Source organism: Dipodomys merriami, unplaced genomic scaffold (assembly GCF_024711535.1).
Source record: "Dipodomys merriami isolate MVZ:Mamm:240054 unplaced genomic scaffold, mDipMer1.0.p SCAF_125, whole genome shotgun sequence".
In the NCBI taxonomy this organism is placed as follows: Eukaryota; Metazoa; Chordata; class Mammalia; order Rodentia; family Heteromyidae; genus Dipodomys; species Dipodomys merriami.
The window spans coordinates 1,365,455-1,393,140 of record NW_027202549.1 but is presented as its reverse complement, the minus strand read 5'-3'; the positions used below and the strand labels follow the sequence as shown (position 1 = coordinate 1,393,140).

Below are 27,686 nucleotides of genomic sequence, written 5' to 3'. Positions count from 1 at the left end.
GCTCAAGTGGTAGAGGGCTCGCCTTGAGCTGAATAACTGAGGGGCAGTGCCCAAGCCCAGAGTGCAAGACCCACGAAAAAAAAAAAAATCCAGCCCAGGCAGGAAAATCTATGAGAATCTTTTCTCCAATAAACCACCAAAAAGTCAAAAGTAGAGCTGTAGCTAAGTAGTAGTAAAGCATTAGCCTTGAACAAAAAAGCACCTTCATGAGTTCACTGCCCAGGAATGGCACAAAATACTAGTATGCACAGACGACAAACCCAGATTCATGCCTTGAGAATCTAGGATTTGAACCTAAAGCAGAGATCTTGTTCTTTTGGTCACTTGTTGAGAAACGATCATCTGGTGTTCATGATGAGGTATGTCGATCTTTCTGGCAAGAGGATATTAGTGAGTCTAGCTGATGAAAGGCTTGACAATTATCCAAGGAAAGTGACATGGGGCGATAACGTGATGGGAATCCAGGAGGAAATGACACTGAGCTCCTTGTGTTCAACCTTCTTTCAGAATCCAGGAACTCACACTGAGGTGGTTGTGTTGGTTCTGTCTATAGTCCCTGCAGTTAAGTTCAGGGTTCCTGCCTAGAATCTTGGCTACTGTTAGGAGGAACCATGGAGACGAAACTGCTAAACCCTACCCTACCAACAGGTTCTCAACAGTGGCACAGGTATATGATGTCACAAAGGTGGAGATTTAATGGTTACTTCCAGTTACCTGGGAAACATCCAGGAATTGTGCTGGCAGTTTGTGTAGAGGTTTGTTGTTGTTGTTGGTTGAGGGGCTTGAACTCAGGACTGGGACACTATCCCAGATTTTTAACACTCAAAGCTAGCACTCTACCACTTGAGCCACAGTGCCACTTCTGGCTTTTTGTTAATTGGATATGAGTCTCTTGGACTTTTCCTTACCAGGCTGGCTTTGAACTGCAATCCCCAGATCTCAGCCTCCGAATAGCTAGAATGACAGGTGTTGAATATACTTCTTTTTTTGCTTTGTCAGTCATGGGGCTTGAACTCTGGGCTTAGGCGCTGTGCCTGAGTCTTCAGCTCAAGGCAAGTGCTCTACCACTTGAGCCACAGCGCCACTTGTGGTTTTCTGGTTAAATGGAGATAAAAGTCTCATGGACTTTCCTGACTGGGGTGGCTTTGAACCGAGAATCTCAGATCTCAGCCTCCTGAGTAGGATTACAGGCATGAGCCACCAGTGCTCAGTGAGTATATTTCTTTTGTTTGGTTTTTTTTTTTTGTGGGTCCGGTCATGGGGCCTGAACTCTGGGCCTCGGCGCTGTCCCTCAGCTCTTCAGCTCAAGGCTAGCGCTCTACTACTTGAGCCACAGTGCCCCTTCTGACTTTTTTCTTTTTGCTTATGTGGTGCTGAGGAATTGAACCCAGGGCCTTATGCATGCAAGGCAAGTGCTCTACCACTGAGCCATATTCTGAGCCCCATCGGTGAGTATATTTCTTTAAAAAAATATTTTTTAAAAAAAAATTATAAAGGTGATGTACAGAGGGGTTACAGTTACACAAATCAGTTAAAGAGTACATTTCTATCAGGGTGTTGGTGGCTTGTGCCTGTAATCGTAGCTACTCAGTAGACAGAGGTCTGAAGATTATGGTTCAAAGCCAGCCTGGGCAGGAAAGTACATGAAACTGTTATCTCCAATTTACCCCTAAAATCCAGAAGTGGTAGGGTGGGTCAAGGAGTAGAGTAGCAGCCTTGAGCAAAAAAGCTAAGAGAAAACACAGCCCTGAGTTGAAGTCTAGTACCAGCAGCAAAAGAACACATATTTTCTGTACCGTTATGTTAGATTTATAAAATGTATCTTGCAAATCACTTATAATATTAAGTGGGATGTGAGACGAATGTACATAGTACAATCTCAGCTTTGCTTAAAAACACAGTTTACATATACGGACCCCCAGAGACAGAACTAACAAAACACTGTAATAATAGTAGTTAGCATCTACAAAATTGGAATTTCCAGTGGGGGTACTGATCAGTTTTATCAAAAGTTTTCCTGTTTTTTTCTAAATATTCTATAACTAACTTGTAGTATAATAGGAAAAAAATGCTACCTTAAAAGTGACAGGAAAAATGTTATTTGAAAAAAATACCTCATATAATTTCAAAGGAGACTTTAAGTCCAAACATTTACACTTACTCATTTTCTTCTTCATGGCCGAAAGAAAGGAGGCTACTGTTTTTGATTTGCTTTTGTGAATTCTTTTTAACTGAGTCCTGCGTATTTATTTCATTTTCATTTGTTTTCTTCTTTTTTGAGCTTGCCGTTAAACCTGAGTATTTTTCGCCTGCGGTGCGCTTCTCTGGTTTTCGATACATGATTCTCCCATCAGCTGGAGCTGGTTCTTCATCTGTAACAAACCAAAAATTTAAGAATTGTCTTGTAGCCATGCACAGTGGCTCACACCTACGATCCTGCAGATTGAAGGCAGAGGTCAGAAAGATAGCAGCTTGAGGCCAATCTATGGAAATAAGTACCAGTTACCTAGACCCTCGTCAATTACTTTGTTAGCTTAAATACCTAAGGGGTGTGTGTGTGTGTGTGTGTGTGTGTGTGTGTGTGTGTGTGTGTGTGTGTGTGTGTTTTCAGCTTTTTGGGTCTCACAGACTTTCCTGCTCAAGCTAGTTTTTAACTACGTTCCTTAGATCTCAGCCTTCTGAGTAGCAGGATGACAGTTATGAGCCACCAGCGACCATTTAACCACTTTTTTTTTTGTTGGTTGTGGGATTTGAACTCAGGGCCTGGGTACTATCCCTGTGCTCAAGGCTAGCGTTCTGCTCCTTTGAGCCATAGCACCATTTCCGGTTTACTGGTGGTTAATTAGAAATAGAGTCTCACAACCTGCCTGGGATTGGCTTTGAACAGTGATCCTTAGATCTCAGCCTTCTGAGTAGCTAGGATGACAGGCTCGAGCCACTGGTGCCCAGCTTATTGGCTTAAAAAAAAATAGTTTATTGGGGATAAGAGTCTCAAAGAATTTCCTGCTGGAACTGGCTTCAAACCACAATCCTCAGATATCAGCCTCCTGAATAGCAAGGATTACAGGTGTGAGCCACTGGTTCCTGGCTCCACCTACTTTTTAATAGAATGCATTTACTTAAACTTGCCAGTGTGGCAAGTTTACTTAAACTGCCAGTGTGGCAGGTATACTTATTGTCTCCCTTTTAACGATGAGGTAACTGATACTCTGAGATAGAAAAAACTGGCACAATGTTCTACATATGGTTTCAACACTGAAGATGGAACCAAGGGCCGCCCCCTGCAAATGAAGGGTACAATTATAGAAAGTGATGCATAATCTACATTATTTACATTGCTAGGGAAAAACTCCCAACAAAACAGATTACTTTCAGACATACCGGCTTTGGCAGCCTTTATTTCTGCTTTAATTTTCATTACTTCTTCGGCGGTCAGGTCTCCCTTTTTCAAAACGACCACTTGGGGCTGTTCGTCATCTTTGTCACTGTGCTCACCATCTTCGTCTGGGATCTGTGGCTGGATTTTCTAGAGGAAAATGTGCAAATAACCTGGTAAGTGGCTGATCTTGTGAACCAAATATAACCACTGCCTCTGTAAGCAATTCAATGATAACAGTAAGAGAAGAACAACTATCAACTAATTGTAGAAGGAGGTCAATTTTCAATTCCCAGAGCTCCCAATTGCTACATAAGGAAAATGACTATCAGCAGATCACCCAAGGATTCAGTTCCATCTTACCATGATAGATAGTTAAGCAAGTTGGGGGTTCTCTGCTTTGGGTACTACCAATCATTCCCAGCCTATTCAGGAATCTGCTGAGCTGTATCCATTCCCTTTGGTCCTAATCAACACTTGGACCTTCATTTCTTCTCAGAGTTAGACTAAAATAAAAGCAGCACATAAAACATTTGTTGTCCTCAGCCAGGCACTGGTGGCTCACTCCTGTCATCCTAGCTATTCAGGAGGCTGAGATCTGAGGATCATGATTCAAAGCCAGCCCGGGCAGGAATGTCCATGAAACTTTCCACCAGGAAACCAGAAGTGGAGCTGTGGCTCAAGTGGTAGAGCACTAGGCTTGAGTGGAAGAGCCCAGAGTTCAAGCCTTACAACTGACAAAAAAACAAAATATTAGTTGTCCTAATATAAGAACCAGTGGGCAGGAAGGCCCGCCCCTGCACTGACATCATTGCCCTGTTCCAGGGAGGTGGGGGGGGCAGGGTGTCAAGGAGGCATTGGGCAGTGGGCAGCTTGGGGGAGGGGCCTGAGTGGCAGTTGGAACAGTTGGAGCTGTTGGAGTGGGGGAGGGGCACAGCCTATATATAGGCTGCGTGTTGTAAGGAGCAATAGGGTAGAGAGAAGGTAGAGAGAGAGATGGCACGAGGTGGCTCCTGGAGCAGAGCAGGGCAGGCCTGTGGAGAGGCCTGCGGTTTACAGAGAGGCCTAGGGAGAAGCCTGTGGAGAGTGGAGAGGCCTGCAAAGGAGGAAGGAAAAGGAAAAGCCCTCCCCTTTGGAGCTTTGCAGACCAATTGGAAGTTTGTAGACTTACAAATTGGTGGTTTGAAGACCAACTAATAGGAGGTTTGCAGACTGACTAATAAAGGTTGGGGGTGCCACTGGAGGCTTGGAAGTCAAGGTTGCTCTTGGTTCTGGGTAGCTAGCCCAGGAAAAGTAGTCACAGACCCCATTTTTAATGTAAATAAGCATTTTTAGTGTAAATCAAACTCCTTTGTCACCTTTAACCGTGCCTCCGTGGATTTTCTCACTCCAAGGTCATAATATTTGGAGGCCCCCGTGAGATGATCCATCTGCATGGCATCGGGCCTTGGCCCTCAGGAAATCCCCTTGTGGGTGAGAGCCTCAGCCCTCAGGGGAGAAAGCCTCCCTTGAGCGTCTGTTTCCTGAGGACCAACATGGGCAGGGGTCATTTGGAAACTCTCCAGGGGTGCGTCTGGGCAGGTTTGCCGGACTGCATCTGGGGAAACTCAGTGGAAGGCGTAACTTCTCCGAGTTGGAGGCTGGGATGAGACATCTACTATGCCTCCTGGGGCTTCATCAAGAAGCCATCTGGGACCTCTTCCAGAGACCATCTGGGACTTCTTCAGGAAGTCATCTGGGACATGTGGGTTAAGTGTCTGTGGCTACTTGTCTGTGTTTATTACTAGTTCTGTGTCCTGTATATACCTCTACTCACTCCTTTTTTCCAGGATGAGAAAACAAATGTCTTGAAGTTCTTGTAAGTGAAACTGTAAAGGAAAACTCTCCTCCCCTACATGAAGACCCACCGGTGCACACTTCCTCCTATTCTGTGCCATCAGCATCTCCTAGACATGCACCTGGGGGAGATGGTGGGCAAGCCACCTTTCTATAACGCATGCTCCCTTTACAACCCGTGACCTGTATAACTGGAAACAACAAAATCCATCCTCTTCTGAAAAACCCCAGGGGCTCATCTCTGTATTAGAGACAGTATTTTTCACACAGCAGTCCACCTAGGATGATTGTCAGCAACTTTTACAGGTGCTTTTCACCTGGGAGGGAAGGGAGTGAACCTGGTGCAGTGCCTTGAAGGTGGTCCTTAGAACAGATGCTTCCCCCACTGATTACCCAGTCGGTTTGGAGGGAGTCTCTCCCCTGACTCACCCAAGATGGGACTACAACAGCGATCAAGGTAAGGAGGCGCTTACCAATGATTGTCAGACTCCATAGCGGGGTTACGGGCAGCGGCTAGGAAGCCAACTAATTTATCTAAGGTGAGTGAAACTGTGCAGCTCCCCAGTGTGTCCCCAGCTGCTTTTCTGGAATGGCTCTTGGAGGCCTACAGGACCTACACACCTACAGATCCTGAGGCCCCAGAGAATCAAAGAGCCCTAAATATGGCCTTCATTACCCAGTTGGCCCCAGATCTTCAAGCTGATAGCGGTTGCCCAGCAGGTGTTTGATAACAGAACTACTCTGGAAGAAAAAGTTTTTTAAAAAAAAAAAAGGCGATTCAAGGATAGGGATCAAGAAACCCTCAGCTGCAATGGTATAACTCATTTGTAAATGGCAGTAGGGAACCTCTAGAACTAGACCGATGTGCCTATTGCAAGCAAAATGGACACTGGAAAAAAGAATGTCCAAGGAGGAGAAAGGAGGTTTAGATCCTAAACCTGGGAGAGGATGAAGAATGATGGGCTCAGGGTTCCAGCCCCCTGAACTTTCAGCCCATGGTAACATTGTGGATACTGGAGCTGCCTATTTGGTATTGAAAAAAACCCAGAAAGACCAATAACTAAGCAAAGACTAAATGTCCAAGGAGCCACTGGAATGAATGAATCCTATCCACGGTCCCTGGCTGGAATAACCCACTGGGAGAAGGAACGATTACCCACTCCTTTCTCCTCATTCCACATGTCTTTATCCACTCCTGGGATGAGACTTATTGAATAAAAGCCACAATTTCTTTCCAAGAGGAAGATGTGAAATTATCATTTGTCTGCTGGTAACCTGTCCCCTTGGAGAAGAATATATGTTGCTTCCCGCAGAAGAAAGCAAAGAGCTTCAACCATTACTGACTTACTTCCAAAACAAAGTTCATGAGGTTTGGGCAGAGACTAACCCACCTAGACTGACTGCCCATCCTTGCTCAATTTACCAGTCAGGCACTGCTGGTCAGAGTGAGACAAGATCCCACATCAGCAGAGGCAAAGGAGGGGATGGTGGCTCACATTAAATGCCTGGGGGAAAATGGAATTCTTGTTCCCTGCCATTCACCTTGGAATATACCTCTTCTACCTGTGTATAAACCAGGCACCAATGACAACCTGTGCAGGATTTGAGAGGAGTAAACAAGCAGGTGGAGACCATCTACCCTATCGTACCTAACCCTTACTCTCTTCTCGGCATGTTATTTCCAGAACAGCACATTTACACCAGGTTGGATTTAAAGGATGCTTTCTTCGGAATGCCACTGGCCAAGGTAAGCCAAGATGTATTTGCCTTTGAGTGGACAGATCCAGAAGGGAGATTTTCTGGAAAACTGACTTGGACCAGCTTGCCACAAGGTTTTAAAAACTCCCCCACCTCATTTGAAGACGCCTTGAGCTAGGACTGGTTAAGTTTTAGGTAGTTACATCCTAAAGTGATTCTATTACAATATGTCAATGACCTGCTGCTGGCAGCCCTGACACATGAGGAGTGTCGGCGGGCCACAGAGGACCCCCTCATGTGGCAAGTGGGGTATCGAGTTTCTGCCAAGAAGACCCAACTGTGCACCCAGAAAGCAACCTATTTAGGTTACCAACTGGAAAAAGGGAAGCGTATGCTCTCCTTAAACAGGATTTTGAGGATACCGACACCTCAGACCACGAAGCAGGTCAGGGAATTTCTGGGAGCTGTGGGTTCCTGCAGACTGTGGATCTTGGGGTGTGCAGATACGCTAAACCACTTTTCCAGCACAGCAGGAGAGGTAGGGCCCTTGGAATGAGAACAGACCAAACAGGCAGCCTTCGAGACATTAAAACAGGTTTTGATTTCAGCTCCAGCCTTGGCCTTTGCTGGACCTCTAGAAGCCTTTTTAGCTCTTTGTGGCAGAATCCACAGGTATTGCCAATCCACAGGTTCTGATCCAGACCTTGGGGCCTTGGAAACAACCAGTAGCCTACCTCTCCAAGAGACTGGGCTCGGTGGCAACCACCTGGCCATTTTGTTTGAGAGCAATAGTGGCGACAGCTATCCTGGTAAAGAGGCTGATTAACTCTGAGACAAGATCTGCAGGTAACTGTGCCACACTGGGTGGCAGCCTGATAAGAGCTACTCCTGCAAGGTGGCTAACAAATGCCCGAGTTATGCAGTACCAGGCCCAGCTATGAATCAGCCAAGAATCAACTTCATGAAGATAAACGCTCTCAACCAGCTACTCTTCTCCCAGATGACCCCAGGGAAAAATATCCACAACTGCACTGAAATCCTGCAGAACATCAGTGGACTTTGGGGAGACCTGACAGACATTCCCGTGGCCACTCCTGATGAAGTAGTTTTGTCAAGGATGGAGTTCGTTATGAAGGGGCAGCCGTGGTGTCAGCAGATAATGTAATCTGGGCACATGCCCTAAATCATGGGACCTCAGCTCAGAGGGCTGAACTAATCACTCTCACTCAAGTCTTGAGGTGGGCAAAAGGAAAACAGTTAATATTTACACAGACAGCTGGTATGCTTTTGCTACAGCTGATGTTCATGGGGCCCTATACAAGGAGAGAGGACTCAAATTCTGGAGGAAAATAAAAAAATGTTGAACTATTGGCCCTCCTGGATGCCATTTGGCTTCCCCCAAAAGTGACTGTTTTTCATTGTGTCATTAAAAAGAAGAGACCCCTGAGGTTCAGGGAAACAACCGAGCTGACCAGGCAGCTCAGGAGGCTATTCTGAAATTAGGGGTGCCTCTAGAGCTACTAGTTATTACAGCCCTACCAGAGCTGCCAGAAATGCCTTGTTATTCAAAAGAAGATTTAGAGTTAGAGACACTCCCCTCTGGATGGAGAAAGCTGCAGGATGGATGGATATTCATCCCTTAGGCTCTGGGGTGGACCTTGGTGACATTGACACATCAGAACATTCATTTAGAGTCAGTTATTGTGAAAACATCTCTACATTTTGGTGTAAATAAAACTCCCTTAGCCGGGCGCCAGTGGCTCATGCCTGTAATCCGAGCTACTCTGGAGGCTGAGATCAGAGGATCACGGTTCAAAGTCAGCCCGGGCAGGAAACTCTGTGAGACACTTATCTCCAATAAACCACTAGAAAATCGGAAGTGGCACTGTGGCTCAAGTGGTAGAGTGCTCGCCTTGAGCTGAAGAGCTCAGGGTCAGTGCCCAGGCCCAGAGTTCAAGGCCCAAGACTGACAAAAAAAAAGAAAAAGAAAACTCTCTTGTCACCTTTAACTGTGCCTCTGTGGATGTTCCTGCTCTCAGGTCATTATACTACCTTTGTTCATCCCTTGTGTCTTTTTTTGTTTGATGGGTAGAGAGATACGTAGTTACATAAAACATTTTGTACACAATACATATTTTTTTCTGACTTCTTGGTTTTAATTAGAAAATTTTCTCAAACCTCAAACTGTGTACTCACTGTACACCTATAAATACACCATTTTGCCTGATGACTTGGCCTGGACAGGTAGTAAGCCAGTGGCTCACGCCTATATTCATAGCTATTCAGGAGGCTGAGATCTGAGGATCTCAGTTCAAAGCCAGCCCGGGCAGAAAAAGAGTGAGACTCTTATTTCCAATTAACCACCAGAAAACCGGAAGTGGCACTGTGGCTCAAGTGGTAGAGAGCTGAAGAGCTCAGAGATAGCGCTGAAGCCCAGCGTTCAAGCCCCATGACCCACAAAAAAAGTAAATAAAAAGCTAAGCTGTGCACATGATTATTTTTTAAATTTATTTTTTAATGTAGTACTGAGGAGTAGAACTCAGAGCCTCACGCATGCTAGACAAGCACTCTATCACTAAGTCACATCCCCAGCCCAAAAGCTATCATTTTTAAGTGTTTAAAACATTTAATTCAGTACTGGAGACTAAACCTAGCCCTTTTATTTTGATTTTAAGAGAGAGTCTCTGCTGGGAATGTGGTTTAGTGGTAGAGTGCTTGTCTAGCATGCATGAAGCCCAGGGGTCAATTCCTTAGCACCATATAAACAGAAAAGGCCAGAAGTGGCACTATGGCTTAAGTGGTAGCGTGCTAGCCCTGAATAAGAAGCAGCACAGGGACAGTGCTCTGGCCCTGAGTTCAAGCCGCAGGACTGGCTAAAATAATGAGTCTCTAAATTTGTTCAGGTTGGCTTTCGCTTCCCAATCTTTGTTCCTTTCTCCTGAAGACCTGGTACTACAGGCTTGTACCATCTTGCCTAACCTCTTCATTGACACAAAGTCTTCTCACAATGCTTTGAGATAATGCACATCTTATTTTTTCCAAACCAGTCTCAAGCATTCATATTTATTGCCTGAGCTTCCAAAGTAGCTGAGTCAAGAAAAGCGGTGACACGTTAACCAGCAAAACGCCAGAAGTGGAGCTATGGTTCAAGTAAGCAGTCGAGTGCCATTCTTCAGCGGAAAAGGCTCAGGAATGGGGTAGACCCTGAGTTCAAGCCCCAGTACCGACACACAATAATAAAAACAAACACAACCATTCCTTGGAGCCTTCTGTTCTCTTGAGATTTCCCCGGTGTCTAGCAAGCTTCACTGGGCAACTACAACTCAGGTAAACCTCCGAAGGTTTGGAGCCTCTAGCCGGCCTAACCTCACCTCACCTCACCTGCTCTGCTGGACACTGTGCCCGACTCATAGATAGCAAATAAATACATTATTTTGTCTCCATTCGACACGGGCCTTTATGGGGGTGATACCGGTGTTCCACCTTGCCATTCTAGCACCTAACCTGGAAAACAGCAAGGGACCCTTTCTGCAGCAGACGCAAGTCTGGAACCTGTCTGGAGGATCGCGTCGCCTCAAAAGTTCCTGGAAAAACGGGGACCGCACCCGCCGCGCCCCTCAGTCCCGCTCACCCGCTCTGCGAGCGGGTTACGAGAGAAGCAGGGACAGGAACGGGGTGGGTCTACAGCCTTCTTCCTTTCCCGAGGACCGGGTTGAATGAAGCAAAGTGACGCGTCCCCTCGCCGTTCAGAGGCTGGCTGGAGGATCCGCCTGGGATCCGAGGCCGATCCGAAGCGGGGTGTGTGTGTGTGGGGGGGGGGTAATGGACGATGGGGAAGATGAGACTCCAGCGGGAAGAGGAAGCTGTCAGCACCCGGCCGAAGCGCCTCGCTCTCTCGGGCTCACCTTGGTCTCCACGGTGGGCCCTTCCTTGTAGCCCACCCGCTCCTTGAAGCGGGACAGGAACGCGGGCTCCGCCGGCCGCACGTAAGACACTTGATTCCGCTTGCTCATGGCCTCGGCGGCGACCGGAGTGGAAACGCCCGTGCCCGCGTCGCCGGCGCGCTCTCATGACGTCACCCGCGACCACGCCCCCTGTTCCCACCACGCCCCCCGGAGGCAGGCAGGCGGGCGGGCAGGCGGGATGGGCGGGGCCTGCGGTGACGTCACCCGCCCGCCCAGCGCGCCAGATTCAAATCGGCGGCCATCTTGCGAGCGCGAACGAAGAGCGTCGAATCTCTCTCTCTCTCTCCTCGCCCGCCCATCCCACTCTTACGCACCCTCCCCCGCCCACCCCGCCCGCCCGCCCTCCACCTGGGCCCGCGTCGCGCGTGGCGGCCGGGCGCTTCCCCGCAGGCGGGTGTGTGTGTCCTCATTTTCGTCTCCACTCCGGGACCCCCGTGGGTTGCTATGGCGTCGGTCTGCAGAAGTAAGTCACGAGCCGCGGGGTGGCGGGCCGAACGTGGGGTGGCGGTGGGAGTGGCGATGCGGGGTGGGGAGCGGAGGCCTTGGAAGGACGGAGGCCCGCGGCGGTCATCCCCCCCCCCCCCGAGGTGACCGACGCCGCCGGCCCGGCCCGGCGTCCGGCCCGGCCTCGGGGCGCGCGTCTCCCCGGACTTTTCCCCTGACAGGGACGCTGAGGGAAGGAGGCAGCTCGTTCGATCCCTTTTCGTTCCGGGGGTGTCTCAAACCCGGTCCGGGGAGCGGTAGGGCCGGAGACCCCGAGCCTCGCGTGTCTTCCCCCCGGGGCACCCCACCGCAATCCCGAGGGAACCCCACCTCCCCCCAACTCTCAGTCTTGAGGTGTTTCTCTATCCGGGTCTCACCCCAGGAGGGTTGCCTCTCTGCTCCGTTCATTCGATTGTGTGTTGACGGTGCCGATCCTGGGGGTTGAACCCCTCCGGGCCTGTGGGCAAACTGTCCCCGAAAGCTTTACCTGGCGTTCTACTCCTTGAATCCAGCTTCAATTCTCTTTTCTTCTCCCTCCCTACACCCCCTTTCTTTTCCTGAGATGTTTAGGAGAGAGAAGAGTGTCATCGAACTCCAGGTCCTGCCCCAGGGCAGGCAGGCTGGCTGGCTGGCGGGCTGCGAATCGCGACCTTCGGATCTGTTTCCTGAGCAGTGTAGCCTGACAGGTGTTGAGCCACCAGCCCCTGAGCTCTTACTTAGCCTTCTTTTATCGTTATTGCCTTCCTATCGGCCACCTAATATGTTTCCACATTTCATACCTTTTTTTGTTTTTTTACGACGAGTTATGTTCTTAAAAGGAAGATTCCTCTTTCTCTGATGGTGAATTTACAGATTTCTCTCTTTCCCCCTCCCTCCCCCCATAAACACATACACACTTGCCCCTCCAGTCACAACCCTCCCCCTTATCCAAACCCTTACTTGAATATACCTTAGTACACAATCTATAGATACTGCTTTAAATTTTTAAAAAAATCTATGATTAAGTTTATGCTAGAGATGCACAATAACTAATGTCAAAAGAAAATGATATGTGTGTGTGTGTGATATGTGTGTGTGTGTGTTGTGCAGTTCCTGGGTTTAAACTCAGGGCTCTGTCCCTTCGTTTTTTCCACTCACACTGGTCTTCTATCACTTGAGCCACAGCACCACTTTTGGCCTTTCTTTTTTCCTTCCTTCCTTCCCTTCCTTCTTTCCCTTCCCTTCTCCCCTCCCTCCCTTCTCCCCTCCCTTCTCCCCTCCTTCCCCCTTTCCTTCCTTCCTTCCTTCCTTCCTTCCTTCCTTCCTTCCTTCCTTCCTTCCTTCCCTTTTTTGTGCTTAATTCTAGATCAGAGTCTCAAGGACTTTGCTTCTGAGGTTGGGATGTTTTGTAATCATCATTTTGTCGATGTATATTTGTCACATTATTATACTGTGTTGTACTTATCCTTTTGTGGTTGTCCCAGATGAGATGAATGATACAGGCAATCAGTGCCAACAAGGTTATCTGAACAGAAGGATACTTGATTCTGTTTGTTTGTGACAATCTGTTAGTTGTCATACTGTTAGTTGATTTGACAATTGACAAGGCTGGCTATTTAGTGACTATTGGAAAGGTGTGTACCACACGAATTTGTCCCCAGGTTTTGGGGAGCACAATGGCATCTTGCTACTCAGCATTTAAAACTGAATATGTTGTTAAACAATTTTTCCATTTAAAAGTTTAGTACTTTTGGATTCCTGCTGATAGGTGATAACATGGAAAGAGAGGTCGCAGACAAGGGAGAGGACCACAGTATTTTCACAATCAGTTTTAAACTCAAGGGCATCTGTCCTGAAATCTCCGTGCCCCCCCCCTTTTTTTCTTTCCTCCATTTGTGCTTGTTCTAAGCCTCTCCATTTTCACTAGATTCTTAGTCATTTGCTGGTTTTGTGTATATCTAGCACCTCTTACATTGCATCTATTTTATGAACTTATTGGATGGGATGTCTATTAATGGAATGAGGGCAGGCCTGTGGTTGAAGAAACTGAACTCTGTGTGTGTGCCTGTGCTTGCCAGTTCTTGAACTTCAAATCCTCACATCTTAGCCTCCTGAGTAGGATTACAGGTGCCAGGCAAGCTTTCAAAATTTTACCTTATTATTGTTGTTGTTGTCAGTTGTGGAGCTTGAACTCAGGGCCTGGGTGCTGTCCTGGAGCCTCTTTGTGCTAGTGTTCTACCACTTGAGCCACAGTACCACTTCTGGTTTTTGAGTGGCTAATTGGAGATCAGAGTCTCACAGGGACTTTTCTGCTCTGCCTGGCTTGGAACCATGATCCTCAGATCTCAACTTCCTGAGTAGCTAGGATTACAGGCATGAGCCACCGGCACCCAGCTCATAATTTTTTACCTTATACTTACCGACATGGAATGAAGTGTGAGCAAGCATGGGGTTGGGTGTCGTGTGCTAATGGCTCACACCTGTAATCCTAGCTATTCAGGAGGCTAAGATCAGAGGATCAAGTTCAAAGGCAGCCCAAGCAGGAAAGTCCGTGAGACTCTGATCTCCAATTAACCACCAGAAAACTGGAAATGGTGCTGTGGCTCAAGTACTAGAGCGTTCGCCTTGAGCTGAAGAGCTGAGGGACAGCACCCAGGTCCCACATCTGACCAAAAAAAAAAAAACCAAAACAAAACAAAACGGGTTTAGTGATGACTGTGGTTTTTGGCCTGTGCCAATGGAAAGATGAGTTGTCATTTACTGAGTTGAAGTAACACTTTTGGGTAGGCAGAGAGGATCAGGAATTTGGTCTGGGAATCATTAGGTTTGATATTATCCACTGGCAGTATTAAATGGTCAAGTGTGTAAGAGTCTGAGTTTGAGGAGGATAGACTAGTGGGAATGTTAAATTTGGGGATCATTTCTGTGTGTGTATGTGTGTGTGTAAAATATATAGTCATGAAACCAAATCTCATCAGTACCAAGAAAGTACACAGGGATAAAATGGACAAGATGGTGCTGGGCTGGGCATAACACTGTGGATTGAGGAGTCTGGGCAATAGAAGAGGCCCAAGCAGCACCTGAGCAACGTGTTATAGGTCAAGGAGATTTATGCAATACTAACCCCCTTTTCTGACTTCTTATCTTTTTTTCCTTTTAGCTAATTTTCAAAATTTGACAACTCAGTCTGACCAGCCAAGGTAAGAAAATAAGAAAAAAAATCTTGTCCAGCCCCAAAGAACTGGTGATGTGGTATTTCTAAAAGAACTTTAACATAATGGGGCACCTGCTTCAAAATTTTGCTTGTCCTTAACTAGTGGAGATGTATGGGGGAAATGAGTTACCTTTCCTCCCTCCTATAAATTGTATAATTATCCTGTTGAGGTACTTACTTTATTATTATTAGAAGGAAATAAGGGACAAATAGCTTTTGGAGTTCTTTGAAATGAACTGTCTTTGAATTTATTTTTGGAAAAGCACATGAATGTACCTATCAGGCAGTAAATCAACATCAAGAAAAGGTTGGGGTGATTTGAAGCAAAAAAGTTAAGTTGGGATAGATCTCATGCTTATTGGCAGAAACATTATAAAACATTATAGACAACACAAGACTCAGACCCATTTAGCTAGTTGTTGTTTTTTTCTGGTCCTGGGCTTTGAACTCAGGGCTTGGGCACTTTGCCTCAGCTTTTGCTCAAGGCCAGCAGCATTCTGCCACTTGAGCCATGGTATCACTTCGGGCTTTTTCTGTGATTAAATGGAGATAAAGTGTCTCATAGACTTTCCTGCCTGGGCTGGCTTGGAACTGTGCTTCTGAAATCTCAGCCTCCTGAGTAGCTAGGATAACAAATGTGAGCCACAAGCACCTGGCTTAGTTTTCCTTTGTACAATTAGCTTTATTTTTTTCCTTTGGATTGGCCTGCTTGTTTGTGTTTTTCAGTTGTCATTTGTTGTTATTTTGTTTTGGTGATAGTACTGGGCCTTGTGCTCTCACTTGGTTTTTCAGTGAAGGTCTGCCACTTGAGCCACACCCCCACTTTTTGCTGTTACTTTTGCTTGTTGTCTTTAGTCATGAAGGTGATGCCATCAAAGTTTTTGTGCGGATTCGTCCACCGGCAGAAGGCGGGAGATTTGCTGATGGAGAACAGAACTTGTGCTTGTCTGTGCTCTCGTCCACTACTCTGCGGCTACACTCTAACCCAGAGCCCAAGACCTTTATGTTTGATTATGTTGCAGACATGAACACCACTCAGGTAATGATGACTAGAAACTTGACATTTTCTTCTTGGAGAGTGGAAGGCATGGTGATTTGTAAGGATTTCATTTCTGGCTGTTTTAGTTTGGGAGATCTCAATCACAAACATTCCATGAATATTTCAAATCTAATTTTGTTAATTTTGTTCTCTATTCATCGAACTATACCAGAATGACCCTTGTTCATTTTATTCCTCCTCACCTCAGAGATGGAGGTGAATGGTGGCAGTGTGGGGCTTGAACTCAGGGCCTGGGCACTGTGGTGAAGTTTTTCTGCTAACACTCTACTAACTTGAGCCACAGCTCTACTTCTGGCTTTTTGCAGATTAATTGGAGATAAGTGTCTCATGGACTTTGCTGCCTGGGCTGGCTTTGAATTGCCAACCATAGTTTGGAGCCTCCTAGGATTAGAGGCATGAGCCACTGGCACTTGCCTGGATATATACTCTTTAGAGACACTTGATAAGTGATAAGTACAGTTCATGGCCTAGTTAATGGCTTTAGTATTATTGCCAGTAACTACTCTTCTAATTGAGGTCAATATAATTGAAACTTAGTCCTATCTCATACAACTTTTGGTAATTTGGACATGTTTTATGTCTGAGCTGTCTGTTACATTAACCTTTTGCTACTTAATTTTAAGTTAATATTATATAAAATTTAAAATCTGTACAAATGGGTACGTCTACCTCTATTGTGGGTAGTATGTCTGAACTAAGTTTAATTTAATCTTAAATAGCTGCATAGTAGCTAATGACCACTGTACTGGACATCATTGGTCTGGAATATTCTCTTTTATTTTTTGTTGATTGTGGAGCTTAAAATCGGCCTGGGAACTGTCCCTGAGCTCTTTTGTTCAAGGCTCTACTACTTTGAGCCACACCTCCACTCCCAGTTTTTTAGTGGTTAATTGGAGATACTAAGTTAACAATAAGTTAAATATATATTATATATATGTTAAACAATAAGACAATAAGTTAATTGGGTCTTTTCTACCCATGTTGGCTTTGAACCATAATCGTCAGATCCCAGCTGCCTTAGTAGCTAGGTTTACAGGCATGAGCCACTGATGCCTAGGTGGAATATTCTCTTGTTCATGCACATGAACCTTTTTGGCAAGTTCTCTCTCCATCCCTCCTTCTCTCACCCCCCTTTCTCTTTCTCTCTCTGCAAGTCCTGAGGCTTGAACTCAGGGCCTGGGCACTGCCCCTGAGCAGCTTTTGCTCAAGGGTAGCATTATACCACCTGAAGAACCACAGTGCCACTTCCAGCTTTTTCTGTTTATGTGGTACTAGGAATCGAACCCACAGCTTCATGCATGTTAAACAAGCACTCTACCACTAACAGCATTCCCAGCCCTCTTTTTTTTTAAAAAAAATTAAGTATCTAGTTCACTACTGGCCAGTAGAAATAAAACATTTAAACAATGTTACTAAGTTAGCTTGATTAGATGCTACATATGGTCTGGTTCCTAACCTGCACCTCATCTTGTTGGTCAAAAACAATAAATGGCCATCTACAGAAGATAAATGGAGCTAATTGTGTGTGTGCCGCGCGCGCGCGCGCATGTGTATGTGCGTGTGTGCGCGCGTGTGCGTTTGCATGTGAGTGCACGCATGCTCGCATGCATGCATGCATGCAATGCAAGTGTGCTGCTCTTGAACAGCCTGAATGCTGTCCATTAGTTATTTCACTCAAGACTGCCACTCTACATTTAAACCACAACTCTACTTCCCTTTTGATGGTTAAGTGGAAATAGGGGTCTCATGGACTTTGCTGCCTCTGCTGTCTTCAACCCAGGATCCTCAGATCTCAACTTCTTGAGTAGCTAGAATTACAGGAGTAACAACTCACCTATCATTAGTTGAAGTTCTAGCATCTTAGATATTTTAACCATTATTCTATAGTCAATGTAATCTTCATGTTGTCAAGTAGGTCTAAGCACTCTCATTTTTTAAAAAATTGTATTTCTTTTTTCTGAAATGTGAACATGTTGGGTGCTTACATTTGTAGGAGTCGGTGTTCTCAACTGTGGCTAAAAGCATTGTGGAGTCGTGCATGTGTGGTTATAACGGCACCATTTTTGCATAGTAAGTGTCCACTGTGTTCATGGTATAGGAGTGAGCACTTGTATTAATTTCCTATTGTGTTTTTAATGAATTATACCAAATGTAGTGGCTTAAAGCAATATAGACACATAATCCTACAATTCTGTAAGGTAGAAAGTCAACATATGGGTCTTTCTAAGCTAAAATCAGGGCTGTTTTCCTCCCTGGAACCTGAACAGGAAAATCTGTTAATCTGTGTTACTAGGACATAAGCAAGTAGACTATTTTTTTCCCCGGATTTTTCAGGAACCTTTAGTCAAAAAGTAAATTCAGAATTTGATATTTTTGCTATGCATCTGAGTCATTTGAAAACTCAGTTGCTATCTACTGTGACATATAACTTTCGTTGTTTGTTTTTGTTACTCTGATTTCTTTTTAAGTGGAATAATGTAAGGAGATAAGATCTTATTTTAAAAAATTTAAATCTGTAAGAATTTTTTTTTTTTTTTTTAAATAGTTCTGGGGTTTGAACTCAGCTCTGGCCTTGCTAAGGAAGCACTGTACCATGTGAGAGTGGAGTGAAGCACCAACATGTGAGACACTCTCCCCAGCTCTTTTTCTTTTTTTTTGTCAGTCATAGGTATTGAACTCATGGTCTGGACACTGTCCCCTGAGCTCTTTTGCTTAGTCAGTGCTCTATCACTGTGAGGCACAGCACCACTTCTGGTTTTCTAGTGGTTCACGGACTTTCCTTATCTTCAATTAGCCACTATAAAATGGGAAGTGGCACTTTAGCTCAAGTGGTAGAACACAAGCTTTGAGCAAAAGAGCTCAGGGACAGCGCCTAGGCCCTGAGTTCAAGTGCCACAACCGATAAAGAGTCTCACAGCCTTTCTTGCCATGCAGGCTTTGAGTTGCAATCCTCAGATTTCAGCCTCCTTATTAGCTCAAGTTATAGGCACAGAGCCACCAGCACCTAGCCTCCCTGAGCTGAGAACTGAAGGAAAGCTTGTATTTATTGTCTGATATAAAATTAAGGTATAGGCCTACTACAGACCAGAATAAAGATACCGTCCACTTTTTGCAAAAGAAAATTCTGATGACCGTGTTTTTATTATATTGAAGCACTTGTTTGTAGTTAACTCTTGGTTATGGGGCTGAAAGAAAAACAAATAGATCATTCCTTTTTCACCTCATAGAATTCTAAAAGAGAGCCAGGTACCAGTGGCTCACACCTGTAATCCTAGCTACTCAGGAAGCTGAGATTTGAGGATTGTGGTTTGAAGCCAGCCCAGGCAGAAAAGTCCCCATGAGACTTATCTCCAGTGTAACCACTCAATAACTGTAAGTGGCACTGTGGCTCAAGTGTTAGAATGCTAGCCTTGAGCACAAAGAGGCTCAGGACAGGACCCAAGCTCTGAGTTCAAGCCCCACAACTGACAAAAAAAAAAAAAAAAAAAAAAAATTGCGGGGACATTTTATACACTTGTAGCCCATATTGAACTAGAGAAGGTAGGAGGGTTTGTTTTTTTTTTCCAATTTTTCTTTTTTGTGTGTCAAAATACTAAATAGCACATTGTTTTTTACAGTGGGCAGACTGGCTCAGGGAAGACTTTTACTATGATGGGTAAGTAAAGGTGAATGTTTGTGGCTTATTGTATTTTTTTCTGTGATGACAGCAGGGGAACATTTTGTGGAAGACATTTTAAATGTGATGTTGACTAAATTTAAGTAACGGTGCTCCCCCCAGACTTCTGCCATATATTGAGATTCTGGATAGCAAATCCATTGGTTAATCATGCTTGTAGCAGTGGCTCCTACTCAGTCCTTAGCACAGACCAGTTTTTTTTTAGTGGGGTTTAGTAGATTTTCATATATGAGTATATCTCTGTATACTCTGTCAAGATCAAGATTCTTGGTAATAACTACTCCTACTACTGCTTCATCCCCTATTGTCATTAATTAGGCTGGTTTGGCTGTGTACTTCCACATATGAAACTGTACTATAGCCATTCTTCTGTTTCTGGCTTCTCTGCATTAAGCTCCTATTGCTGTTTGTACTAGTTTGTTTCCTTTACTATGCCTTCCTGTAAAACTTAACCTAGTACCTATGGGTTTTTTGTTGTTGTTGAAGTTGTTGTTTTCTCATCCAACAATAGCTATTTTAAAATACTGCTTGATGGCTTCTGTGGGCCATTGACGCAGACCCACTGACAGGCAGGTTTTCTTACTCTATCTTCACAAGCTTAAATACAACTTGTTTGAAGAACATGTAGAACATAGTACAATATGTTATCTTATTTACAAATTGGCTTTCAGTGTTGCCATGGGGTTAGAATAAAACTCAAAAGGCTTCTTATTATCTTTACCTTTTTTTTTTCTTTTTAGGACCATCTGAATCTGATCATTTTTCTCATAACTTGAGAGGACTAATCCCCCGAAGTTTTGAATATTTGTTTTCCTTAATTGATCGTGAGAAAGAGAAGGTAAGAATGTACAAACAAAATGGTTCTGTGAAATGTCATTTTGAGTTCATTAGCTAGTAATAAAGTTATCTCATGAGCATGACCTTTCATGAATCTGAAAAGTAGATAGGCTAGTGTGGTATAAATGTCCTGTCAGTTCCCAAGATAAATTTAAAAACTCTAGGGACTGGGCAGGTGGCTCAGTGGTAGAGTGCTTGCCTTGCATGCATGAGGCCCTCAGTTCGATTCCTCAGCACCAAAAAAGCAGAAAAAGCCGGAAGTGGGTCTGAGGCTCAAGTGATAGAGCGCTAGTCTACAGCTGAAGAGCTGAGGGACAGCATCCAGGCCCCACAACCGACAAAAGTAAAATAAAATAAAATAAAAACTGAGGGTTTTCAATTTCAGGTTTTAGGTATAAAACATGCATCACCCTTTAACTGGTGTGCTTGGCTTACAGAAAAGAACAGTACTGCGTTTTAGCTTCTCAAAAGATTTTGCAAGATACAAAGTGTAAAGAAAATCTCAACCCAAAAAAAGAGAAACTCTAATATGCCACGTCCCATCATCTACCAGTACCTCAGCTCACAGGTGATCATGGATGTCACCTGATGTCCTGTAGTGATGGACTCCATCCTTGCTTCCTTCCACTCACCATGATCAGGCTGTGTGTGTGCTATGGCCCTAAAACCTGCAGTGTGCTCTTCCCTTTCTCTCTGGTTCACAGCTTGAGGTGTTCTGTTCTAGTGATTGTATTTTCTTGTTAGCTTTGAGAATTCCAGGCTTACTAACCCTTAGTGTTTATGTTTTATTCCTTATATATCAGGGCAACTGATATATAATATTGTTTCTAACATTGCAGTTAAGACGTACAAATTACTTGTAAGTGAAATAATTAAGTTCAGCACCATGCATTTAAAAGCCCAGTGTCTGCCTGGTTCCAGGGGTTCACACCTATAATCCTAGCTAGTGAAGAGGCTGAGTTCTATGGATCACTGTCAGAACTAACCTGGGCAGGAAAATACATGAGACACTTGCCTTCAATTACCTACCAAAAAACTAGAATTAGAGATGTAACTCAAGTGGTAAGAGTGTGAAGCCTTGAGCAAAAAGGCTAAAGGACAGCACCGAGGCCCTGAGTTCAAGCCCCAGGAGCCGCCCCAAACCAAACAAAAAGAATACAGTTACAGTCATCAAATTATGGTGGTCTTTGGCACCTCTGGAAACATCTAGAAATCGAAAGGAGCACAGTTCTGTGTTCTGAAAGGTGAGACTAGAGATGTGGATTTTTTTAGGCACTTTATTTTGTATTTAAGGAACCTATTATGGGCAATTAACAACTTGTGAAAACGAGTGCTGGTGAAAGCTGGGGGGTGAACGTGTAAACAGAATGTATCTAAGTAAGGCTTGTCCTCCACAGGCTGGAGATGGGAAGAGTTTCCTTTGTAAGTGTTCCTTCATCGAAGTCTACAATGAACAGATCTACGACCTGCTGGACTCTGCTGCAGCTGGCCTGTACTTGAGGGAGCACATCAAGAAAGGTGTCTTTGTTGTGGGTGCATCTGAGCAGGTGGTGACCTCAGCTGCCGAGGCCTATCAGGTATCGCGCACTGTTGGTTTGATACATAGGCAGTAAACATGCGTGTGATTGCATCTCAATCTCAAGACTAATAAAGTCATATCACAAAATGTTCATGGTCAGTAACTTAGTTAATATAAAACTTTGGCCCCACAACAGACAAAAAAAAAAAAAAAACAAACTTTGGCCAGGCATGGTAGTGCTTGCCTGTAATCTCAGCTTTCAAGAGAGTGAAGTGAAAGGATTGTGAGTTCAAGGGTACTCTTGGCTATATAGTAAGATACTCTTTCTGACTTCTCTCCCACCAAAAAAGGAACTTAGGGTTACTTGATACTGTAGCATTTGGGTGTTATTATCCCCCGGGCCTGGGGCTTGAACTCTGGGCCTGGGTACTGTCCCTAAGCTCCTTTTGCTCAAGGCCAGCATCTACCACTTCAGCTAAAGTACCACTTCTGGCTTTTTCTAAGTAGTTTATTGGAGGTAAGAGTTTCACAGGCTTTCCTTCCTGGGCTGCCTTGAACTGTGATATTCAGATCTCAGCCTCCTGAGTAGCTAGGATTACAGGCGTGAGCCACCAGCGCCTGGTTTATTATTCCCCCTTATCAGATACTCCTAAAATAAATTACCCTGCAAGTAGAGTGCTTCTGGGTTTGTGAACCACCCTTGTCTTCTCTTTCCTCCTAGTCCATTGTTCCTTTGTGTGTGTGTGTGTGTGTGTGTGTGTATGTGTGAGAGAGAGAGAGAGAGAGAGAGAGAGAGTGTATGTGTGTGTGTGTGTGTGTGTGAGAGAGAGAGAGAGAGAGTGTGTGTGTGTGTGTGTGTGTGTGTGTGTGTGTCGGTCCTGGAGCTTGATCTCTGGGCCTGGGTGCTGTTCAGTGCCACCTCCAGCTTCTGTTTAGGTGGCACTGAGGAATTGAACCCAGGGCTTCATGCATGCTAGGCAAGCACTCTACCTCTAAACCACATTCCAGCCCATAATTTTTTTTTTAATTTAACAACGGAACAATGGAGGGCTGGGAATATGATTTAGTGGTAGAGTATTTGCCTAGCATACATGAAGCCCTGGGTTCCATTCCGCAATACCACCTAAGCAGAAGAAGCTGGAAGTGGCGCTGTGGCTCAAGTGGTAAGATACTAGCTTTGAGCAAAACAAACAAAAAAAAAAAACTAAAAAAATGTGTTTGACTATTTATGATCGAATTAGCATGCATGTTTCTGTTGATTTTCCCCATGGAGCTCCTTATTTTAGGAGATCCCTGGGTATGGTAACCTTTTACCTTTTACCAGGTGGCTGTTCTTTTTCTATCTCTGCTTGCTTGTGGTGTGGCACTAAAAGCCAGCTTCTGAATTTTCAGCTCAGGGTAGACAAACCCACTGACAGAGCTCTTGATAGGTCACACCTACAATCCTAGCTGCTCAGGAGGCTAAGATCTGAGAATTGTGGCTTGAAGCCAGCCCGGGTAGGAAAGTCTGTGGGACCTTTATCTTTAGTTAACCAGCACAAAGCCAGAGTGATTCTGTGGCTCAAGTGACAGCTTTGAGCACAACAGACTAAGTGAGATTATGAAGTTCGAAGTTCAAGTCTTCTGACCTGCATACACATGAAAGTAGAACATTAACTGTTAAAATATTCTTGTTAGAACGAGCACTTGTAAGGTGCTTACTTTGTGATTCAGTTGTCTTAAGTGTACCTGTGTGGTTCCTTTGACCCAGGTGTTGTCTGGAGGATGGAGGAACAGACGTGTTGCATCTACATCAATGAACAGAGAGTCCTCTAGGTCTCATGCAGTCTTTACCATCACCATAGAGTCAATGGAAAAGAGTAATGAGACCGTGAACATACGGACCTCCTTACTAAATCTGGTGGATTTAGCAGGATCTGAAAGGCAAAAAGATACTCATGCAGAAGGGATGAGGTTAAAGGTAAGGATGAAATCATGAGTCAGGTGCCTGTGGCTACTCAAGAGACTGAGCATTGCAGTTTGAAATCAGCCCAGGCAGGAAAGTCTATGAGACACTTATCACAGATTAATCACCAAAAAGCCAAAAGTGAAGTTGTGGTTCAAGTGGTAGAGCGCCAGCCTTGAGTGAAGAAGCTAAGGGAATGTGTTCAGGCCCTGAGTTCAAACACCAGGGACCAACACACACACACACAAAAGTTTACTAGATAAATGTTTTCTTAGTTTGTTTTTTTGCCAGTCCTGGGGCTTGAAATCAACCTACGCACTGTCCCTGGGCTGTTTTTTGTTGTTGTTGTTGTTTTTTGCTCAAGGGTAGCACTCTACCACTTGAGGCACAGTGCCACTTCCAGCTTTTTGTGTTTATGTGGTACTGAGGAATTGAACCCAGGGCTTCATGAATGCTAGGCAAGCACTCTACCACTAAGCTACATTCTCAGCCCCTAGATAAATGTTTTGTAAATACTTTCTCTCTGATAGGTGGCCTTTCCCTTTATTTCCTTTGCTGTACAGAAAGTATTTCCATTGGTTGTTAAGGTTACCTGTGTTTTGAGTCATTATTGCCTTTGTTTACAAAAGATCACTCATGTCAGTGTTAAGGAGTATTTATCTGTTTCCCTATAGGAATTTTTTATTTTTTTTATTGTCAAGGTTACATAAATAAGGTAATAAGAACATTTCTTGTCAAACTTGTTATCCCTTCCCTCATTTTTCTTCTACTTCCCTCCCTCAAACCCCCTCCAAGTTGAACAGATCATTTCCAACATATTCCCTACAGGAATTTTATGGTTTCAAACCTCACATTTAAGTTATTAAGCTGTTGAGATCTCATCTTCAGTTTTAGTTATTAACCTTGATATGTCATTTCATTCTTTGATATATGGGTATATAATTTCTCTAATATTTATTGAAGAGAAATCAAAAAGGACCTACTCCTAAGCCAACACACTAGTAGTGGGACCAGAACTTCTATGTCATATGTATTACCAGTAAGAATACAGGTATTGAATGTGAATTGTCATTAAAGTACATAGGGATTCTATATTTTAAGATACATATCATTAGGAATCAGAATTACAGATGCACCTTTTCTATTTAAAGTGAGATTTGAGGGGCTGGGAATGTGGCTTAGTGGTAAAGTGATTGCCTAACATGCCTGAAGCCATGGATTCAATTCCTCAGTACCACATAAGCAGAAAAAGCTGGAAGTGGTGCTGTGGCTCAAGTGGTAGAGTGTTAGCCTTGAGCAGAAAAAGGAGATCAGGGATAGCACCCAGGCCCTGAGTTCAAGCCCCAGGACTGGCAAGCCAAAAAAAAGAATTTTTGAGGGGCTGGGAAGGTGGCTCAGTGGTAGAGCTCTTGCCTTGCATGCATGAGGCCCTGGGTTCGATTCCTCAGTACCACATAAGCAAAAAAAAAAAAAAAGCCGGAAGTGGTCCTGTGGAGCTGAAGAGCTGAGGGACAGTGCCCAGGCCCAGAGTTCAGGCCCCACGACCAGACCAAAAAAAAATTTTTTTTTGAAGTACAGATAGCAATTTATTGCTTTTGTACTTTTCTAAAGTTGCTGTGTATATCAAATAGGAAAAGTTGAACATTTTTTTAACTGAAATTCACTTGTCTTTAATAGTGCCCGGGTGTTACTTTCTGTCTCTAATGGTCAACTTACTAGAAATATTTTAGGTCAAAAGAAAATAGTAACCATTGTGCCTAATTTTTTTTTTTTTTTTTCCTGGTCTTAGGCCTTGAACTCAGGGCATGGGCACTGTCCTTGAGATTCTTTGTGCTCCAGACTAGTGTTCTACCACTTGAGTCACAGCACCACTTCTGGCTTTTTCTGAGTAGTTTATTGGAAATAAGAGTCTTTTTTTTTTTAATTTAATTTAATTTTATTTGTGAACATACTGTACAGAGGAGTTACAATTACATGGGCAGGATAATGCGTACATTTCTTACCAAGCATTGCAGCCTCCTCCTTTGTTTACCCTTCACATCCCTTCCCAGCCTCCCCCCTCCCCCCCTGGAAATAAGAGTCTTATAGATTTTCCTGTCCAGTCTGGCTTTGAATTGTAATCATCAGCTCCCAGCCTCCTGAGTAGAGCTAGGATTATAGGCATGAGCTACCAGTGCCTTTGTTTTGTTTTTGAGACAGGGTCTTGTATGCGACCTTGGCTGGCCTGGATCTTACTATGTAGCTCAAGCCAGCCTCAAACTCAATCCTCATGCCTTAGTCTCCTGAATGCTTAGACTGTAGCTGTGTACCACTACTTCTTGCTCTGAGTTTTTGCTCTTTTTTTTTCCCTGATGCTTTAGGAAGCAGGTAACATAAACCGATCCTTGAGTTGCCTGGGACAAGTGATTACTGCTCTCGTTGATGTGGGTAATGGAAAGCAGAGACACATTTGCTACAGAGACTCCAAACTTACCTTCTTACTACGGGTAACAGACATCTTGGGTATTGGGTCTCCTTTAATATTGCTAAGACCGATGGTGGGACAGTTTGAGCTGTAGTAGTTTGCTTTAAAGGTTCTGTGCTTTCTCACCTAATATGTGTATCATTCATGTTATCGAACAGGATTCTCTAGGTGGTAATGCCAAAACAGCCATAATTGCAAATGTTCATCCTGGATCCAGGTGCTTTGGAGAAACACTGTCAACACTTAATTTTGCCCAAAGAGCCAAGCTGATTAAAAACAAGGTAATTATCTGACTATATTTTACTAAGTTAGAAAAATACTTAAACTTTTAAGTATTTCGTATTTGTGATTTCCCCAGTAATAATGTTCGTTATAAAAGCTTTTCTTAACAATATGCAAGTATATGGTAGGGGTGTGAGTGTCATTTGATAACAGTGACAAACATCACCTGAGCTCAAGCCCATGACTGACCAAAAAGAAAAAAAAAGTCAAGAGACTACCTGTGCTTTTTTTTTTTCTTCAGCCCAGGTGTGTGTGTGTGTGTGTGTGTGTGTGTGTGTGTGTGTGTGTGTGTGTGTGTGTGTGTGTGTGTGTGTGTGTGTGTGTGTGTGTGTGTGTGTGTGTGTGTGTGTGTGTGTGTGTGTGTGTGTGTGTGTGTGTGTGTGTGTGTGTGTGTGTGTGTGTGTGTGTGTGTGTTGGTCGGTCGTGGGAGCTATCTTCAGTTCAAAGCTAGTGCTCTACCACTTGAGCCACAGTGCCACTTCCAGCTTTTTCTGCTTCTGTGGTGCTGAGGAATTGAACCCAGGGCCTCATGCATGCAAGGCAAGAACTCTACCACTGAGCCACCTTCCCAGTCCACTACCTGTGCTTTTTTTGCTCTAGTCTAGCACTCTACCACTTTGAGCCACAGAGTCACTTCAGATCTTCTGGTGGTTAATTGGAGATAAAAGTCTCATAGATCTCCTGCCCTGGCTGGCTTTGAACAGCAATCATCAGATCTCAGGTTCCTCAGTAGCTAGAATTATAGGCATGAGCCACCATCACCTATGAGACTCTTACCTCTAATGAACCACCTGAAAACCGGAAGCTGACCTTTAGCATTGAACAAAAAAGCTAAGGGACAGTGTGTAGGCCCTAAGTTCAAGTCTCAGTACACACACACACACACACACACTCTCTCTCACACTCTCTCTCTCTCTCTCTCTCTCTCTCTCTTTCTCTCTCTCTCTTTCTCTCTCTCTCTCTCTCTGTATCCTCCAGAATTTTGACCCCCTAGCTTTGTGGCTATTAGCAATTATATGAGAAGGAAATATCACTAAAGCTTCCTGACCCTGACTCTTGGAACTTAGAACAAGTGCTTAGAGAGTATAGAACTGTGAATTATGATATCACTGAGGTGTAATGATGCCACAGGTGTTCTAACACACACAACAGACCCAGGGAGCTTTGCACTTGTCACTATACATGGTAGGTCCCCCTGATATGTCCTCTCATGGAAATACTACCTATCTTGGACTTGTTTTATGATTAGCTTTTTTTTTTTTTCCCCTTGAGGGTCTTGAACTCTGGGCCTGGATTGCTGGTCCTGAGGTCTTCAGCTCAAGGGGAGAGCTCTGCCACTTGAGCCATAGTGC

At 44.4% G+C, this 27,686-nt stretch overlaps 2 protein-coding genes across 2 annotated transcripts in view; one reads left to right on the top strand and one right to left on the bottom strand.

Annotated features, from left to right (window-relative positions):
- Positions 1-18: 18 nt before the first annotated feature.
- On the bottom strand, positions 19-10,960 carry Kiaa1143 (KIAA1143 ortholog). Its single transcript, XM_070017593.1, has 3 exons — positions 10,816-10,960; positions 3,382-3,526; positions 19-2,372 (listed from the first exon to the last, which is right to left on the bottom strand). The coding sequence occupies exons 1-3, from the start codon at positions 10,921-10,923 to the stop codon at positions 2,158-2,160; spliced, it is 468 nt and encodes a 155-aa protein (XP_069873694.1). The 5' UTR covers positions 10,924-10,960; the 3' UTR covers positions 19-2,157.
- A 329-nt stretch (positions 10,961-11,289) lies between these two features.
- Kif15 (kinesin family member 15) overlaps positions 11,290-27,686 on the top strand; it is a 46,214-nt gene continuing 29,817 nt past the window's right edge. The window contains exons 1-10 of the mRNA XM_070017592.1: positions 11,290-11,338; positions 14,498-14,537; positions 15,407-15,590; positions 17,605-17,681; positions 19,229-19,266; positions 20,028-20,125; positions 21,522-21,701; positions 23,394-23,603; positions 25,949-26,074; positions 26,211-26,333. Of these exons, the coding sequence (XP_069873693.1) occupies positions 11,320-11,338; positions 14,498-14,537; positions 15,407-15,590; positions 17,605-17,681; positions 19,229-19,266; positions 20,028-20,125; positions 21,522-21,701; positions 23,394-23,603; positions 25,949-26,074; positions 26,211-26,333 (1,095 nt within the window). The 5' untranslated portion in view covers positions 11,290-11,319. The remainder of the gene's footprint in view (positions 11,339-14,497; positions 14,538-15,406; positions 15,591-17,604; positions 17,682-19,228; positions 19,267-20,027; positions 20,126-21,521; positions 21,702-23,393; positions 23,604-25,948; positions 26,075-26,210; positions 26,334-27,686) is intronic.